This window comes from Mustela nigripes, chromosome 7 (assembly GCF_022355385.1).
Source record: "Mustela nigripes isolate SB6536 chromosome 7, MUSNIG.SB6536, whole genome shotgun sequence".
Lineage (NCBI taxonomy): Eukaryota > Metazoa > Chordata > Mammalia > Carnivora > Mustelidae > Mustela > Mustela nigripes.
Window position 1 is genome coordinate 127,306,590 of NC_081563.1, and position 19,379 is coordinate 127,325,968.

A 19,379-nucleotide genomic window follows, 5' to 3' on the forward strand; every position below is an offset into this window, starting at 1 on the left:
ACAAGAGGGGAGAAGCGAGGAGAGAAGGAGAGGTCTCCCGAGTTTACATATTGGCTCTTGTTCCAAAAACAAAAATGTTTCAAGCATAGCGTGGGCAGAGTGAGCCCAGTCTCCAGGCCGGCTCGCAAGCTCGTCCCTAAGTGAGCTTATCAGCACAGAAGAATCGTCAGCCTGGTTCCTTTACCCCTTGACAGCAACACTGTCCACTAGAATTTTCTGTGACGATGGGCGTAGCCAGTGGCCACATGTAGCTACTGAGCACTTGAAATAGGCCTAAGGAACTAAATTTTGTATGCTGTTGAATTTAAGTTTATTTAAAAATAATTATCAATAGCCACACGTGGCTAATCACTACTGTATTAGCGTGACTGTAGAACCTTTCAAGCTCGGGTGTGTACCGTTGTGTTCTGCTATTTTAGGAAAGGTCTTGGGGAGACCCGAGACCGCCAAATATCGATGAGAATTCCGGGCCCATGGGAAGAAAGGAAATGCAGAATGAGGAACAGTAGAGGTTTGGGTGTAAGCTAGCTCAAAGAGCGGTCACTCCGTAGCCTCAGTTTTTTTCCCAGTGCTCCCCAAAGAGCTTCTCAGTTGGGTTCGCCACTTAACATCCGCCATGTTCTTTGCCGTCTGCCCCTACTCCCACCTGCCCGCATGGTGGAACCTCCCCACCGTCCAGGCCCTTTCCATCCAGGCCTGTCAGAGCACGCTGCTACCCAGGCGCTGGCATTGTCCCAGGCCCACGGATGTGAGAGATCCCAGGTGTCAGGACTCAAGGTCACACTTTGCCACAGGGCTGTGGGCCAGCGTGTGCCAGGGACTCTGGAAGCGAACCTCACCTTCCGGCAAACCCCTTAGCAATCCAAAGCCCATTCAGGGGACCAGAGAGAGGACAGTGGCCACACCATCCCTTTCTCCCAGGCTCCAGCCTTGGTCCCCACAGAGTAGCCCAGGCCGCCCCAAATGCCACTGTCCCCAACCCCACATCTCCATAACAACATGGTTACCCCATAGGTCTTTAAAAATTAATGAGGGGAGGGGTTCCCATCATTCCCATCCCCTGCGGATCTCCTATTCTTGAAGATAAATTCAAACCTCTTCCTTAAGTAAAAAGAGGTGTGCTCAAAATGTTGACAACGCCATTTTTTTTCCCAGATTCTACCCACCCATCAACCAGCCAGAGATGTCCCCACCAGCTTTTTTCTTAGAGGTCAAACTCAGAGTTCCATGTGCTTCCCCTCCCCCTTGTAGTGTTTTCCAGGAGACACCTGCCTCCTGAAATTACCTTGCAACCAAAATGTGGACACTCCTGAATCTTAACACAATAATGGAAACTACCATTCATGCCACACCTGCCATGTTCCGGCCCCCGCGCTAGGTGCATTTAGCCCAGCACCTCCCTTCTCCTCACGCCAAGCCCGTGAAGGAGCTTCCTCTGTCTCGCATTTTTCCAAGGCAACCTTGGAGGCTCAGGGTGGTTATGCCACTGGCTCGAGGTCACACAGCCAGGAGGTGGTCAGATTCCAGAGCCTGGGGTTCACCAGGAGCCGGAACAGACGCAGCACGCTCACGGTTTTCGCCTGGCCCTCCTGCCACCTGGCTGGACTTCCTGGCGGGGGCAGAGGTGACCCCTCTGGCTGGATGTTGCGTGTAGCTTCAGGGAGGCGGTTCTGTGACCCGGTTGCAAAGTGACAGAAATCCAACCCCACTAGCTCAAACCGAAGAGCCCAGGGAGTCGTTTCCTGTGGTGGCTGTAACTGATCCCCACACACTCAGTGGTTTAAGCTGAGTGTTCCCTTATCGTTCTGGAAGCCGGGTGTCCAGAAGCAGTCTCACTGGGCTGAAGACGCTGGCAAGGCTGGTTTCCTCTGGAGGCTCTGAGGGGAGGAGTCTGGGCCTTTTGTGGTGTCTAGTGGGTACCTATATGTCTGGGCTTGTGCCATCCCAGTGCCATCCCAGTCCTATTCTCTCCGTCATCCAATACCCCTCTGCTTCTCACTCACAGGACCCCTGTAATTACACGTAGGGCCCACCTGGATAATCCAGAATAATGTCCCCATCTCAGGACCTTTAACTTAATCCCTTTGCAAAGTCCCTTTCGCCATATAAGGAGCCTGGAATTGGGGCATGGACATTTGGGAGATGGGGGGGGGGTATTAATTACTCAGGTTACCGCGGTCCGGGTGGTCTGGTTTCTGGCTTCAGCTGCAGCTGGATCCTGGGGATCAAATCCTGTGATCAGGGCCTCATCCCTCTTCAGCTCTCAGATCCGCTTTTCTCCAGGCTGAATCCCACCACCTGGCAGCTGCGCTAGAGGAGAAGCCCCCTCCCCAAGGTCCCAGCCAGAGTCCTGGGCCGGCCCTCACTGGTCTAGTTTAGACCACATGCTCCCCTTTCACACCATCACTGAGGCCGGAAGGCTCCTGGGTCCCTCTGATTGGTTGGGCCTGGGTCACGTGCCCACCTCCGTCATCTCCTCCCCTCGGTCTTAACTCACCCGTACTAAGATGTTTGCCCAAAGAGAACTGAGCCGTGTGTGAGTGGTGGAGAGCAGCAGGGCACGGGAGTCTGTGGAATGGCAAGCCTCATACATTACACATTATGATAAGTACCCGATCAATGCTGGCCACAGATCATGGGACACAGAGGGGGCCTGGGGAAGGGGCTGCCTCTGGAAGTGAATGCTTGATCGATCCAAGGTTCCCTGCACGAATGAAGGCAGAAGAGCCTTCCACGCAGAGGACATACCTTGATTAAGGCAAAGGCTTTGACCGCAGGGCCGGGATACCCATATGTCCTCACACACCCAAGGGCAGAGGCAGGTGGTCCCGTTTTGTGCCTGTCCTCCCAATGCAATCTTAACAGCAGTCCCTTTACTTGCAAAACAGTCTGGGTGTGCATGATAGATTACACGATCACTCCCCCTCAACAGCCAACCTTGTTTACAAGGGTCCCAAAGGCAACAGAAGGCATGAGACTTCATGGGAGTTCACCTAACCTTTAGGAGCAAAGCTCACAGTAGAATCCAGGACTCCTGACTCCTACGGCAGTGCTCAGTTTATGAAACTGACTCGCTCTCAGAGACTACAGTCACACTTCCTCTTTTTCTCCTCTTGCCACATTCTCCATAGGACTGTGACCAGATCCACGTTGACGACGTCTCATCTGATGACAACGGGCAAGACCTGAGGTAGGAATTTGGGGAGCCCAAACTGCCCCCTTTTGATTGGTTATTGAGCTTGCCTTCCACCAGAAGCAGAGAGGAGAGGCGGGCTGGGTTATGAGGGTGAGCGTACCTGCCTGGGTCAGAGCCCCAGGTCGCAGCCCCAACCCCCAGCCTGCAGCCTCCTCCACATCACCCAGTCACAGAGATTTCCAGAGACTCTCTGTCACTCTGCTTATGTTCACCTCTCGGCGATTTCTTGTCAGCTGCCTAAAGTAATGCATGCATACTGGTTAAAAAATAAAAAAATCAAACACTGCTTCTGACCTTGCCTCCCAGAATACCACCACCAAGAGTTTGGCACCCCTTCTTCAAAAGCTTGATTGCTTCATTAGCATATGTATATTATTTAATATAAATGTTGATACAGTCGATACTCAAAAAAATATTTCTTGACCAAGTAAGCGGTATGTCTAGTTTCTAGGGGAAAACCCGGGTAGGACATGGGTTCCAGAAATAAGGTATCCCACCGCTCAAAACGAGACAGCTTTCAGAGGAATGTGGCTGGAATGTTCCAAGCCTGCCCCTGAGAAAACCTTATAAAAATGGAGCCATAGTTAATCTGTGCTTATCCAAAATTATCCCAGCCCAGTAACTTCCGCCCCATCAAAAATATTACTAGACTGCATGGTGTTTTGCTTATGGGACCAGGAACTTCACTTAGTGTTTGCTTCCTCAATGATTCTTCCATCTTTTCTCCAAAGAAAGAAATCAAAGCTTCTGTCACTGGGCCCTGCAGGTCTTTTCAAAGCCCAGCAGTACTAGGAGGGATAGGCAGGCGCCTGCTTCTTATTAATTAGCCATTCTGAAAATCCCTTGCAGTCAGGACTGGCAAGGAGCAAGGCTCCAGTGCCAGCCGGGGCTTCTCTATTTGTGGAGTAAATAAACCCCAGATCAAGGTTAATTGTGCCCTTTCCACGACGTCATAGCTGGAAACCACTCTTCCCTTCACGGCAGTGAGCAACCAGGATTCCGTGTTTATAACATCTCCCCTGTAGCTGGCTGGTATGGGACTGAGAGCAGGTTCCGCTGAAGGCCGTCTCATGCTGAGCTGTTTGGGACCTCACTTCCAGAACCCACCATCCAAGGATGGTTTTCCCCATAGACACCAACTTCTTCATGCATTCATTTGAGAAGCCTCTTTTGAGTACCTACTGTGTGCCGGGCACCAAGTATCAAATACCCTTTCTTGTTTACTTAAGTTCGCAGCAGAAACCCACCTTGGTAATGCCCTTACTTTGCACCAGGCCCTATCCCAGGTGTCTTTTGTGCATTAACTCCCTCCTCTTCCCGGTTACTGCAGGGAGCAACACATGCTCTTCTCTTCCTCCCCATTTGACAGCTGGGGAATGGGAGGCACAGAGAGGTTAAGTAACCTGCGGAACCTCACACAGCTGGTACATGGGGGTGGTAGGGTTCATGAATGTCCTTCCCTACCCTCCTGTTTTCTGGGCAGAACATCCAGGGACCTCCCCCAGGGTGTCCTCGGAGTTCTTAGCATGTTGTGTTCTTTCTCAAGAACCAATTATCTGGCCTTTCCACACTACTCTGAGAGGGATCCTTAAGGCATAGTCCTGGGTTCCCTTCATGTCCCAAGCCCTTGATGTCCTGCCACTGGGGCAGGAGGATGTCCTCAAATTCCTTGCAGCCGGAACTCACTTAGGTGGCACCAACCTTGACTTCCACACGGATCTGTACATGCACAGAGGGAAGAGTATTGGCGCAGGGCGCCTGGGTGGCTCAGTCATTAAGCATCTACCTTCGGCTCAGGTCATGATCTCAGGGTCCTAGGATCAAGCCCCGCATCAGGCTCTCTGCTCCGCAAGGAACCTTCTTCTCCCTCTCCCACTCCCCCTGCTTGTGTTCCCTCTCTTGTGTTCTATTAAATAAATAAAATCTTGGGGCGCCTGGGTGGCTCAGTGGGTTAAAGCCTCTGCCTTCAGCTCAGGTCATGATCCCAGGGTCCTTAAAAGAAAAATAAAAGAGCATTGGCGCATACATCATAAATCTGAAGAGAACGTGGGAGAAGCCCCACAGGCAGCTCGTCACGTGGTCACCATTGAAGACTTGGCTGATGGCCATGTCCTAGCCTCTGGGAATACTGGCCGGTGAGCTGTGTCGTGCTACTGCTGCTGCTGCTGCCGCGGGGGCCAGTCCCATGGCAGGCCACCTCCCTCCCAGAACCTTCACCAACCAGATCCACACAGCCTTCCAGCAGCCATGACTGATCCCGGAGCTGACGCCCAGCCTCTCACGGTGGTCAGCCCTAGGATCAGTAGCCACCAGAGGGGCCACTCTGCCTACGATGGCTCTGTGTCACAGACTCTCCCCCACACCATGTGGACCCTGCCACCCCATCCAGCAACAAGGGAGCTCCCGAGGTGGGTCCGACGTGGTGGGTGTGCTGTGGCGGGTGCTGGCCCAGGAGGTCCTGCGTGCCTGTGGCACCGTCTCCTGTGAGCACCCGCAGAAGGTCACACCTGATCGTGGCTTCTGCAGAGACTTCTGAAGAGACTGAGAAGGGAGAGCAGGCCACTGCTTGAAAGGCCATGACCAAGGAGGAGTTTCGGGGTGAAGGACTGTTCTGGCTCCCAAGTTCACTGCTGCTCGACATGAGGCTGCAGACGGGTCCTCAGAGTCTACCTCTGAGGCCCTGAGGATCAAGTCAACCGGGCCAGTGTCCTGGCCTGCATGTCCCAGGGAGCCCCTAAGGGTCTGGCCTCTGCTCGAGCAAGGCTGAGCCCCAGGCACAGTACCAGGGGGGTCACAGTGGCATGTCCCATCACGCTGCGGTCGGGCGCTGGACACGGCAGATGCTGCACAGGGAGCGTGACCCAGCACCTCACACTTTCCAAGTGTCCTTTGATCTCCGCAGCAGCAGAGCCCTGAAGCCCAGGGACGGACGTGAGATACCATTTCCAAGTTTTGCTTCATTCCTGCTGCAGCACGTCTTTGTAAAAAAATAACATGTCTTTATTTCCACTCTTCAGCTCATCGTAGAACATCTAGAAAGTGCGAAATAGTACAAGAGGAGGGAAATCAGCCAGACTCATTCCCTGAAACAGCCAGAGAACCACACTGACCCATCTCCTCCTGCTCTTCTTTTCCAGGAGGAGACTCAGTGGGGGTTGGGGGGGTGGGCACAGAGGAAGAGAGAGACCATCTCAAGCGGGCTGCACGCCCACAGTGGGGCCCCATGCGGGGCTCCATCTCACAACCCTGAGATCACGACCAGAGCCAAAATCAAGATTCCGACGCTGAACCGACTGAGCCACACAGGTGCCCCTGAGAAGAGACTCATCTTTGAAGCTTTGGGTCCTGCTCGACACACATCCCTTGTCACGCTCTGGTTTTCCCCTGCAACGCTGTGATTTTGCAAACCTCCAGCAAGGTTTCTGGCAGAGGGGAAAGAAGATGGGGGTCTCTGGCACGTTGGGGTTTTCATTCTCACGTGCTGGTTGCTGTCAGCGGCGACTCGCCCCCACTCCCCTGTTCGCGTTCCCAGCTGCCGCCTCTGTCGTCAGCTCCGTGAGACCCTCGGACTCGTCCCCAGTCCACACAGAGCGCCGCTTAGGCCGGCATGCTGCATCCGGACCGGAGGATTGTGTCTGCGAAGCACCAGCAATCAGCTCTGCCTCATTTAACAAATCAAAAAAAATCAAGCTAGGATTATTTCTGTGAAAGACAGGGAGATGTCACAGGTGGGAAGAAAGGGCTGGCAGCCAGGCCTTCCAGGGAACACGGAGCAGCGCTGATCTGGGGATCGAAGTAGCAGGAACTAACATGTTTCCTTCTGGACTCTTTTGTCGGGATGAACCAGCTGCAACCATTTTTTTGGAATTCCCTTCTAGCTTCTAATTCTAAAGGGGGCGGGGCTTATCCTAGCCTGGCCCCCGCGCGGGCTTCACGCCCACCGCCCCCCATCCCTGTCTCTCTCCTCCCTCCCCCCAGCACGTACAACTTCTCGGCCGACGGCTTCCACAGCTCGGCCCCGGGAGCCAACATGTGCCTGGGCTCCGGCGTCCACGGCGGCGTGGACTGGATGAGGAAGCTGGCCTTCCGCTACCGGCGGGTGAAGGAGATGTACAACACCTACAAGAACAACGTCGGTGGTGAGTGGTCGGAGCCCCCCCCCCCCCCGCCCCCCGGGGCGACGGGGGGTGGGGGGGGGGACTGCCCTGCTCAGGCCGCACCCCTCACCGAGGCAGGGTCAAGGGTGGCCATGGTCCCTTGCATGTGCAGACAATAGCTTGCTCAGTGCGCACCTTCAGGGCACGCTCTGGAAGGGGACACGAGCATCTCCACGTCCTCACTCGGGGTTGCGGGGAGATGCAGGAATAGACGATGCAGCCTGCCCGGGATCCCGCAGCCCACGGGCAGTGGAGCGGGTTTGGGGGCCAGCCTCCCACCCCACGGCTACATCAGGTGTGCTCTGAGGCTGGGGTGGCCCGGCCACCTGTGTTCCAACACATCCTGGACGACTCCGGCACTCGCTGGAGTTGGGGGACCGGTGGCTTCAGCCCCTGCTGCCCAGACAGTGGGCTGCGGACCAGCCGCGTAAGCATCACCTTTGTTGTCAGACTCTAGGGACCCACTTCAGGCCACTGGGTCAGAATCAGCATTTTAAACAAGATTCCCAGGTAAGCTGTTGGAATCGCTGAAGTTGGAGAAGGCCTGGAAGCTGCTGGTTCTCAAACTGGAACCACCTGAGGCATTTCCAGCTCTGATCTTGGCCTGGCGGCAGCCAGGGTTGGAATCCCAAGGTTCAGGCCCTGATGTGCGGTCAAGGTGAAAGCCACCGGCTTCTTTGCCACCTCTGCCCACACTCCGTGGCCTCTCACACCCAAGTCTGTGGACGGCGAGAGTGAGGCAGAGAGCTGCAGGCTCAGCCCTGCCTGCTCAGCTGCCCTGATGCAGCCAACGGAGTCGGCCAACCGAGGCCACCCGCTCCTCATCTAGGTTAAGCCCCAGGAAGTGCCCAGGGCTCCTGTCGGGCTGCTCTGCTCTCCCCTAAGCTGACGGGAAACTGCCCAGTGTGTCAACAGGCGAAGGGAGCCTGCAGCAGGCAGGATACGGTGGGGAGCCCCCCTGCCCCCACCCCAGTTTCTGCATGCTCCCTCCCCCACTCCTCTCCCCCAGCTCTCTCTGCATCACAGAACTAGCCTGGTGAGGGCCGCAGTCTCCAGCCTGGGGGGTCACCACACAGCCCAGGATCCCGAGGGTTTGGGAAGTTGTGCTCAGAAGAGAGACATCCCCAAGAAACAGGATGAAAATAGAAAAGGCTTAACAGATCCACATCAGGAGGCAGGGCTGGGTTCAGAGGCCTTTGCCTGATTTTACACCTCCCTCTGCCACGTCCTGTTAGAACCCTTGAGCGGGTTACTTAACCCATGTGTGCCTTAGTTTCCTCAGGTGTAAGGTGAGACTAACGATGCTGCCCGACTCCTAGGATAAATGTCAGAATAATACGAATTAACACATGGGACTGGCTTGGAACTGTGCCGCCGCGCAGTGAGCATTTCTTGAATGTTGCTCTTGTCTGGGGAAGGAGATCAGCCTGGGGAAAAGCTATGGGTTGGGGGCAAGCAGACAGAAGCTAGAAGCCTACTTCCCTAGCAGGTGCAAAGTAGGAGGGGTTGTTGACCAGCTGGCTGCCCGCGGAAGCACATGTGAAGCCTCTTGTAAACTCTATGGTCCCGTGCGCCCAGCAGTTTGTATCATTATTAAGGGCTGTGAGCGAGGTGCAGAGAGAAGGCGAGCCAGAGACCTTCTACAGCAGTGTGTCCCAGGGAATCCCTTCTCCCTTGAACAAATACCGATTCGGCACCAACCGCACACCAGCCCCTGTGATAGCACCGCCCAGGGGCTGGTTCCGCCGTGGTGAACAAAACCAGCTCGGTCCCTGCCCTTGTGGGGCCAACAGCATGGTGAGCAAAGCAGACACTGAACACACGATCACACAGATGTGTGTGAAATCCTGGTTGTGACAAGTGCAATGGACAAGGGGCGCAGGGTGTTGGGAGAGTGTAAAATAGAGACCTGACCAGGGCGGGCCTTCCAGATTCCAGAAGAAATGACATTGAAACGGAGTGTGAAGGACTTAGCCAAAAGGGACGATAAGATATGAGGAGGGGTCTAGGCTCTCAGATGAGGTGTGCAAAGGACTTGGTGTGTCAGGGGACAAAGAGGAAGCCACTGGGGAGGGAACAGAAGGACAGCAGGGCAATGGCAAGAAATGAGACCAGGAACTAAGCAGGCTCAGGGGCCGGGGCTCTGGAAGCTTAACTTTATCTCAAGGGCCTTGATGGCTGACAGACTCGACAGGTCTAGACAGCCTGCTGCCTTGGTGTCCCTTCTGTCTCACTGTTTCCTGCGGTGAGCAAGTCTGTTGACCTCACTAAGCCTCAGCTTCTCCACCTGACTTACACAGTGTTGTCAGTTATATCTCAATTTAAAAAAAAAGAAAAAAGGTCCACCTCTAGGGTCACGGTGAAAATGAATGAAAGAAATCATTAAAAGCCCAGGCCATACACACAGTAAGCACTCCATAAACGTTTTCTTATTCATTTTTTATCTTCACGGTAACAGTATAAATGCTATGATCTGCATTTTTTTGTTCCTCTGCATATGCAGTGCCTATTACAATACTGAGTACACAGCAGGGACTCCCACATTCTTTGTTGGATGGATGGATGGGCAGAGGGAGGGAAGGGCGGACCAGTGGGTGTGTGGATGAATGTACCAGTCACGGGCGAGGATGACTGATCAATCCATCCCAAAGTCAGATTAAAATTACTGGATAAAGTTGACCTTGGGTATCCTCTGATTTGAAACCTTGGGGTACCTGTAGCTAGACTCCCCTTCCCTAGCCACTACCCCCCAGACCTCTCAAATGATAAATACCACGTCTTTATTTCCCTTATCCATAGGTTTGATAGGAGCTCCCAAAAGAGAGACTTGGCTACAGCTCCGAGCTGAGCTGGAAGCCTTGACCGACCTCTGGCTGACCCACTCTCTGAAGGCGCTTAACCTCATCAATTCCCGGTAGGTGGGAGCCTCCGTTTGCCTTCCTGCCCTTGAACTTTCTCCCATTGGAGGGCAGGGGTTCCTCCGTTTCCATACTTGGAGAATTGGACTCTCCCAATTCTCACTTGCACACTTTCCGGACCTTTGATAAAGCTGAGGTCTCACACAGAAACATGGACACCCTGCACCACCGCTGAGCAAACAGGTGCTGAGACTTCTCGGGGTCCAGCAGAGCCAAAGACCTTTGCACGTAGGCTGGTCTGTCCCATCCACTGTTGCCCACAACACCTGCTGGTCACAACAAAGCCCTCTGAAAACCATTGCTGCAGACCACCCGGGGGGGGGGGGGGGGCGATAACAAGGTAATGAGGGTCTGGTTTCATTCCTGGCCTCCCAATAAATTGCCTCTTGCTCTTTAACAAGATCATCTGAGCCAGAGAACAAGTAACTCTCTGCACCAGCGTCCAAAAATCTTGTGACCCAGCATGTGAATGGTGACAAGATGCTGGCCCATGAGCCAGCTCAGTCCCACGGATATGTCCTGTTTGATACACATTTTGTCCCAAAGACTGGAAAAGGAATCCATAGCTCCATATTTCTAGGTTCTGTCAAAATATCAGAACTGGCAGGCGTTTTCCAGTTTGCCTCAGTCCTCACCGCTCCCTGTTGTCCTACACTGATCCGTATTCCTCATTTCTCTCACTGAAAGGTGGCTGCAGCGATGTGTCCTTACAAGAAGCATTTGTTTTACTTAAGTATTACATTCTAACTCTGTAAATAATATTACAGGATTGCGTCTCAATGTGCCAGGTAGCCTCAGGCCTAAGAGAGGAATAGCTGAAGGAACTTTGGGCCTCCCCTCGCCTGAAGATGACTTAACCAGAGCTCCAAACCCCACCAGAGCTCCTGCCAACTCCAGGCTCATGCTGCAGAGTGAGGAGGCCTGGCCTTGGTGTTCTGACCGAAGTCTTCTTTGTCCTCAGGCCCAACTGTGTCAACGTGCTGGTCACTACCACGCAACTAATCCCTGCCTTAGCCAAAGTCCTGCTGTATGGACTGGGCTCCGTGTTTCCTATTGAGAACATCTACAGTGCAACCAAGACAGGTAGGGAGAACCCAGCCTCGGGGTGATGCAGGGAGGAAGGGTGAGGCTAGCTCTTCATCCCGCGTTTGGGAAGCTTAAGGAGAACAGCACTAAGGAAGTTAAAGAACCGGTCTGTGGGCACGACTCGGATCCCCAGCACAATCCCGCAAACCACTCGCTTTAACCTCAGCTCCCAGAGAAAGTGGTTAGGGGCATCGCTTTCTGAAGTGTGGGTATTAGTGAGGATACCTGCAAACCTGCTGTGACAGACACACGCCGAATACAAGGGCTTACATCAGAACCCGAGCTCCTTTCTCTCGCGCATGTCAACAGACTAGAGGTGACTGATGCAGGCTGGTGGGGCAACTCTGTCCTCTTCCCCCCTTGTTTTTCCACCATCCCCTGCGGTTTTATTCTCGTGTGGTTAAATCAGAATCGTGCCACACTGTTATTCCGACGTCTGGGAAGAGGGGAAGGAGGAAGGAGTAATACATGTCGAATGTTTTAAAGCCAGAACTCCGTTTGGGATACCTGGTGCTTCTACTCACCTCCTATTGGCCCCTGCTTAGTCACATGGCCACAAGTAGTGGCATGGGAGGCTGGGAAATGTAGTCCATTTCTACAAATGTAGCTAAGTGCCATGAACATAGGTAAGTCATGGTACTCTATTACTAAGAGGAAAATAGGGGCGCCTGGGTGACTTAGTCAATTAAGCATCTGCCTTCGGCTCAGGTTATGATCTCAGGGTCCTGGGATGGAGCCCCACGTCCAGCTCCCTTCTCAGGAGGGAGTCTGCTTCTCCCTCTCCCTCCTGCTCATGTTCTCTGTGTCTCTCTACCAAATGAATAAATAAGATCTTAAAAATAAAAAAGAAAAATAGCTTCCACCACAGCATGGCACATGAGGTGATTTTAATTTAGGTGGTACAAGTTGTCAAATAACCTGGAATCTAACCTTGAACCACACAGAAAATTTGGGTTTTTCTTCAGTTTTTTTTTTTTTCTCTTTTAAGGAGAGAGTCTCAGTTTAGTGTTATCTTGCTTTGACACCTCTCTTAATGCTTGATAATCTTTATTAGCAAAGAGAACAAGCCTTAGGCTCAGAGCTTCCATCAGATAAGAGAATTTACCTAGAAATGAACAGCATCATTTATCATCAGGGCAAGTCCCATTGGTTTCCCAGAGGGAGGAGCTGGGGTTTATTATTCTTACATCACCTAAAACTATGTAATAATACAAAATAAATCTAGTTAAGATGCTTTTTTTTTAAAGATTCTATTTATTTATTTAACAGAGAGAGAGATCACAAGTAGGCAGAGAGGCAGGGGTGAAGCAGGCTCCCTGCTGAGCAGAGAGCCCGATGTGGGGCTCGATCCCAGGACCCTGAGATCATGACCCAAGCTGAAGGCAGAGGCTTAACCCACTGAGCCACCTAGGCAACTCGAGTTAAGATGCTTTTAATTAGAAATTTTTAACCTTGTTTTTTTCTGGACCAATAACAAAAAAATTGTAGTACTGGGAAGCATTTCCCCAGAGCAGTTTTTACCTTTACTCAAGTTCCGGCTCTAAACATTACAGAAAAGTGCTTTTAGGTTTTTAGGTTTTAAAAATCATAAAACTCAGGCCCTGACGCCCACAAGAGCTTCTGCAGCAGGCCTTGGTCACCCTGTCGTTGTCTTTCTGCACGCCGTAGTCATGTGCCTTTGCAGGCTTCTTGAGAACCTCTTTCTTAAATACTTTTTATCTTTAAATGTGGGAAAATATACGTAGCATGAAATTTATCATCTTCACCGTTGCTCAGTGCACAGTCCAGGGATGTGAGCCATGTTCACATCGCGGTGCCACCATCCCCACCGTCTAGCTCCAGGGCTCTTTCCATCTTGTAGACCTGCAGCGGGGCCTGCATTTAACAGGAAGTCCCCGTTCCTGCCTGACCCCAGCCCCCGGCAAACACCCTTCTACTTTCTGCCTCTAGGAATGACTGCTCTGGGGACCTCGTAGAAATAGAATCATAGAATATTTCTTTTGGTGACTGGTTTATTTCACGTAACATAATGTCCTCAAGGGTCCTCTCTATGATGTGGCCTGTGTCAGAATCCTGTTCCTTTTAAAAGCTGAGTAATAGTCCATTTATGTCTGTGCTCCATTTTCTTTATCCATTCATCCGTCTAAGGACACTCGGACTGCTTCGCCCTCTTGGCTGTTGTAAAACAGTGCTGCTATGAATATGGGTATACAAATCTCTCTTCAGACTCTGTTTTCAATTCTTTGGGATATATATCTGGTGCTAGAATTGGTGAGTTGTAGGGTGATTTTTCATTTTTTGAGGAACTGCCATACTGTTTTCCGTAGCAGACGTACCATTGTGCATTCCCACCAGTAGGGCCCATGGGTTCCAGTTTCTCCACATCCTCAACCAACATCTGTTCTGTTCTCTCCTGTTTTGATAATAACTATCCTAATGGGTGTGAGGGGATTGGGTTCTTTAAAATTATTATTAACAGATTATGTGTTTGTTTTAGGGGTACAGGTCTGTGATTCATCAGTCTTACACAACACCCAGCACTCACCACAACACATGCCCTCCCCAGTGTCCATCACCCAGCCACCCCCACCCCCGCTACCCCCTCCACTCTAGCACCCCTCAGTTTGTTTCCTGAGATTAGGGGTCTCTTATGGTTTGTCTCCCTCTGGTTTTGTCTTATTTCATTTTTTCCTCTCTTCCCCTAAGATCCTCTGCCTTGATTCTCAAATTCCACATATCATATGGTAACTGTCTTTCTCTGATTGACTTATTTCACTTAGCATAATACCCTCTAGTTCCATCCACATTGTTGTAAATGGCAAGGTTCATTTTTTGATGACTACGTAATATTCCAATGTATGTATATGTATGTGTATGTGTGTGTGTGTATATATATATATATCTGAATTCTCAGATACTAACCCTTTATATACACACACACACACACACACACACACACACACACCACATTTTCTTTATTCATCTGTCAATGGACATCAGGGCTCTTTCCATAGTTTGGCTATTGTGAACATTGCTGCTATAAACATTTGGGTGCATATGCCCCTTTGGATCACTACATTTGTATCTTTGGGGTAAATACCCAGTAGTGCAATTGCTAGGTCATAGGATAGCTCTATTTCCTACTTTTAGAGGAACCTCCATGCTGTTTTCCAGAGTGGCTGCACCAGCTTGCATTCCCACCAACAGTGTAGGAGGGTTCCCCTTTTCCACATCCTCGCCAGCATCTGTCATATCCTGACTTGTTAATTTTAGTCATTCTGACTGGTGTGAGGTGGTATCTCATTGTGGTTTTGATTTGTATTTCCCTGATGCTGAGTGATGTTGAGCACTTTTTCATGTGTCTGTTGGCCATCTGGATGTCTTCTTTGCAGAAATATCTGTTCAGGTCTTCTGCCCATTTCTTGATTGGATTATTTGTTCCTTGAGTGTTGAGTTTAATTCTTATAGATTTTGGATACTAACCCTTTATCTGACATGTCATTTGCAAATATTTTCTCTCATTCTGTCAGTTGTCTTTTGGTTTTATTGACTATTTCCTTTGCTGCAAAAGCTTTTGATCTTGATGAAGTCCCAATAGTTCATGTTCACCCTTGCTTCCCTTGCCTTTGGCGATGTTTCTAGGAAGTTGTTGCGACTGAGGTCGAAGAGCTTGCTGCCTGTGTTCTCCTCAAGGATTTTGATGGATTCCTGTCTCACACTGAGGTCTTTCATCCATTTTGAGTCTCTTTGTGTGTGTGGTCCAGTTTCATTCTTCTGCATGTGGCTGTCCAATTTTCCCAACACTATTTGTTGAAGAGAATGTCATTTTACCATTGGATATTCTTTTCTGCTTTGTCAAAGATTAATTGACCACAGTGTTGAGGATCCATTTCTGAATTCTCTGTTCTGTTCCATTGATCTATGTGTCTGTTTTTGTGCCAGTAGCATACTGGCCAGTACCAATCTTGATGAATACAGCTTCATAATACAGCTTGAAGTCGGAATTGTGATGACACCAACTCTGGCTTTCTTTTTCAACATTCCTCTGGCTATTCGGGGTCTTTTCTGGTTCCATATAAATTTTCATTTATATGGAAATGTTCCATTTCTTTGAAAAAAAAAGTTGATGGTATTTTGATAGGGATTGCATTAAATGTATAGATTGCTTTAGGTAGCATAGACATCTTTTTTTTTTTTAAGGAACTAAAAAAAGGAATTTGTTTATTGAGGGCAAGAGGATGCAAACAACATAAAAATCGAAAGCTTATCTGACTTTTCTTTCTCTGCTTCTCAAATGGGGGTTGGATTTTACTTGTACATTTTCTGAGGGTCCCCAACTGCCAATGGAATCCTTTATACTGGGGGAAGCTGTGGGACAGATTCCTTAAGAGACCCTTCAGAACTCTCATTGGGCAGGAATAGTGCTCAAAATCGCCTATTTCTTTCCTTCTGCTTCATGTGTACTACAAAAAAGTCATTGCATGCAATGGTGAGCCCTACAATTAGTGAGAAGAAGCTCTGGAAGCCCACTTTGCCATCTCGGCACTGGTCGAGGTCCTTCATTATTTTGTCCACGGCCAGAGGGTCTTTCTGATTTTCCAAAAATCCAGGGAACTCCTTTTCCATGAGTACTCGCAGGTCCTCCTTTGTTAAGTAGCCTTTATCACCAGCAAACTTGCGAAACGTGAACATCATGGTTTCCATGGCATGTTCCATTTGAGACGGCATTTTGGTGAGGTCTGTTGGAACCTTGGCCCAAGGCACAGCAGGGATGAATGCCTGGCTGGGACGTGCGGCCAGTGAGCCTAGCATAGACATCTTTTTTTTTTTTTTTTTAAGATTTTATTTATTTATTTGACAGACAGAGATCACAAGTAGGCAGAGAGGCAGTCAGAGAGAGAGAAGGGGGAAGCAGGCTCCCTGCTGAGCAGAGAGCCCGATGCGGGGCTCAATCCCAGGACCCTGGGATCATGACCTGAGCCGAAGGCAGAGGCTTTAACCCACTGAGCCACCCAGGCGCCCCAAGCATAGACATCTTAACAATGTTTGTTCTTCCAATCCATGAGCGTGGAATGTTTTTCCATTTCTTTGTATCTTCCTCAATTTCTTTTATGGGTATTCTGTAGTTTTCTGAGAACAGATTCTTTGCCTCTTTTGTTAGATTTGTTCCTAGGTATCTTATAGTTTGGGGTGCAGTTATGAATGGGATTGACTCCTTAATTTCTCTTTCTTCTGTCTCATTGTTGTATAGAAATGCAACTGATTTCTGTGCATTGATCTTATATCCTGTTACTTCACTGAATTCCCATATGAATTCTAGCAGTTTGGGGGTGGGGTCTTTGAGTTTTCCACATAAAGTATCATATCATCTGCAAAGAATGAGAGTTTGATCTCTACTTTGCTGATTTGGATGCCTTTTATTTCTTTTTGTTGTCTGATTACTGAGGGGAGGACTTCTAGTACAATGTTGAATAGCAGTGGTGATAGTGGTCATCCCTGCCAAGTTCCTGACCTTCGGGAGCAAGCTCGCAGTTTCTCCCACTTTGAGAATGATATTTGCTGTGGGTTTTTCGTAGGTGGCTTTGATGATATTGAGGTATGAACCCTCTATCCCTGCACTGTGAAGAGTTTTGATCATGAAAGGATGCTATACTTCATCAAATGCTTTTTCAGCATCTACTGAGAGGATCATATGGTTCTTGTTCTTTCTTTTATCAATGTATCAGATTGATTGATTTGCAGATGGTGAACCAACCTTGCAGCCCAGGAATAAATCCCATGTGGTCGAGGTGAATAATCCTTTTAATGTACTGTTGGATCCTATTGGCTAGTATTTTGGTGAGAATTTTTGCATCCATGTTCATCAAAGATTTTGGTCTGTAATTCTCCTTTTTTGATGGGGAGATTCTCCTTTGTCTGGTTTTGGGATCAAGGTAATGCCAGCCTAATAAAATGAGTTTGGAAGTTTTCATCCCATTTCTATTTTTTAGAACAGTTTCAGGAGAAAAGGTACTAATTCTTTTTTAAATGTTTTGTAGAATTTTCCTGGGAAGCCATCTGCCCTGGACTCTTGTTTGTTGGGAGATTTTTGATGACTGCTTCAATCTCCTTACCGGTTATGGGTCTGTTCAGGCTTTCTATTTCTTCCTGGTTCAGTTTTGGTAGTTTATACATCTCTAGGAATGCATCCATTTCTTCCAGATTGTCAAATTTGCTGGCGTATAGTTGCTCATAATATGTTCTTATAATTGTTTGTATTTCTTTGGTGTTGGTTGTGACCTCTCCTCTTTCATTCATGAGTCTATTCATTTGGGTCCTTTCTCTCTTCTTTTGACCAGTCTGGCCAGGGATCTATCTATCTTATGAATTCTTGCAAAGAACCAGCTCCTAGTTTCATTGATTTGTTCTACTGTTCTTTTGGTTTCTATTTCATTGATTTCTGCTCTGATCTTTATTATTTCTCTTCTCCTCCTGGGTTTAGGCTTTCTTTGCTGTTCTTTCTCCTGCTCCTTTAGGTGTAGGGTTAGGTTATGTACTTGAGACCTTTCTAGTTTCTTAAGAAAGGCTTGTATTATTATATACTTTCTTCTCAGGACCACCTTTGCTGTGTCCCACATATTTTGAACAGTTGTGTTTTCATTTTCATTTGTTTCCATGCATTTTTTCAATTCTTCTTTAATTTCCTGGTTGACGTATTCATTCTTTAGTAGGATGCTCTTTAGCCTCCATGTATTTGAGTTCTTTCCAACTTTCCTCTTGTGATTAGGTTCTAGCTTCAGAGCATTGTTGTCTGAAAATATGCAGGGAGTGATCCCAATCTTTTGGTACTGGTTGAGACCTGATTTGTGACCAGGATGTGATCTATTCTGGAGAATGTTCCATGTGCTCTAGAGAAGAATGTGTATTCTGTTGTTTTGGGATGGAATGTTCTGAATATATCTGTGATGTGCCTCTAGTCCAGTGTGGCATTTAAGGCCTTTATTTCCTTGTTGATCTTTTGCTTGGATGATCTGTCCATTCCAGTGAGGGGGGTGTTAAAGTCCCCTACTATTGTTGTATTATTAATGAAGTGTTTGATTTTGTTATTAATTGGTTTATATAGTTGGCTGCTCCCATGTTAGGGGCATAGACATTTAAAATTGTTAAATCTTCTTGTTGGACAGAGCCTTTAAGTATGATATAGTGTCCTTCCTCATCTCTTACTATAGTCTTTGGCTTAACATCTAATTAATCTAAGGATTATCACCCCAGCTTTCTTTTAATATCCATTAGCATGGTAAATTGTTTTCCACCCCCTCATTTTAAATGTGGAGGTGTCTTAGGGTCTAAAGTGAGTTTCTTGTAGACAGCATATTGATAGGTTTTGTTTTTTTATCCATTCTGATATGCTGAGCCTTTTGATTGGGGCATTTAGCCCATTTACATTCAGGGTAACTATTGAAAGATATTAATTTTGTGCCATTGTATTGCCTGTAAGGTGACTGTTACTGTATATTGTCTCTGCTCCTTTCTTGTCTACTACTTTCAGGCTTTGCTTAGAGGACCCCTTTCACTATTTCCTGTAGGACCGGTTTGGTGTTTGTAAATTCTTCTAATTTTTGTTTGTCCTGGAAGCTTTTTATCTCTCCTTCTATTTTCAATGATAGCCTAGCTGGATATAGTATTCTTGGCTGCATATTTTTTTCATTTAGTGCTCTGAATATATCATGCCAGTCCTTCCTGGCCCACCAGGTCTCTGTGGATAGGTCTGCTGCCAATCTAATATTTCTACCACTGTATGTTACAGACTTCTTACCCTGAGCTGCTTTCAGGATTTTCTCTTTGTCACTAAGACTAGTAAGTTTTACTATTAGATGACGGGGTGTAGACCTATTTTTACTGATTTTGAAGGGGTATTCTGTGTGCCTCCTGGATTTTGATGCTTGTTCCCTTTGCCAAATTAGGGAAATTCTCTACTATAATATACCTTCTGCCCCTCTCTTTCTTCTTCTTCTGGGACCCCAATTATTCTAATATTGTTTC

General features: G+C 48.7%; 2 protein-coding genes across 6 annotated transcripts in view; one reads left to right on the plus strand and one right to left on the minus strand.

The window, feature by feature from the left end:
* EYA2 (EYA transcriptional coactivator and phosphatase 2) overlaps positions 1-19,379 on the plus strand; it is a 272,876-nt gene that overhangs the window by 241,040 nt on the left and 12,457 nt on the right. For all 5 annotated transcript variants that reach the window (XM_059407158.1, XM_059407157.1, XM_059407161.1 and 2 more), the window contains 4 exons: positions 3,132-3,190; positions 7,175-7,335; positions 10,153-10,267; positions 11,233-11,354. In XM_059407158.1, coding sequence (XP_059263141.1) covers positions 3,132-3,190; positions 7,175-7,335; positions 10,153-10,267; positions 11,233-11,354 — 457 coding nt within the window. The remainder of the gene's footprint in view (positions 1-3,131; positions 3,191-7,174; positions 7,336-10,152; positions 10,268-11,232; positions 11,355-19,379) is intronic.
* On the minus strand, positions 15,783-16,094 carry LOC132022170 (protein S100-A10-like). Its single transcript, XM_059407512.1, has one exon. It carries the CDS (start codon positions 16,083-16,085, stop codon positions 15,783-15,785), a length of 303 nt encoding a protein of 100 aa, XP_059263495.1. The 5' UTR covers positions 16,086-16,094.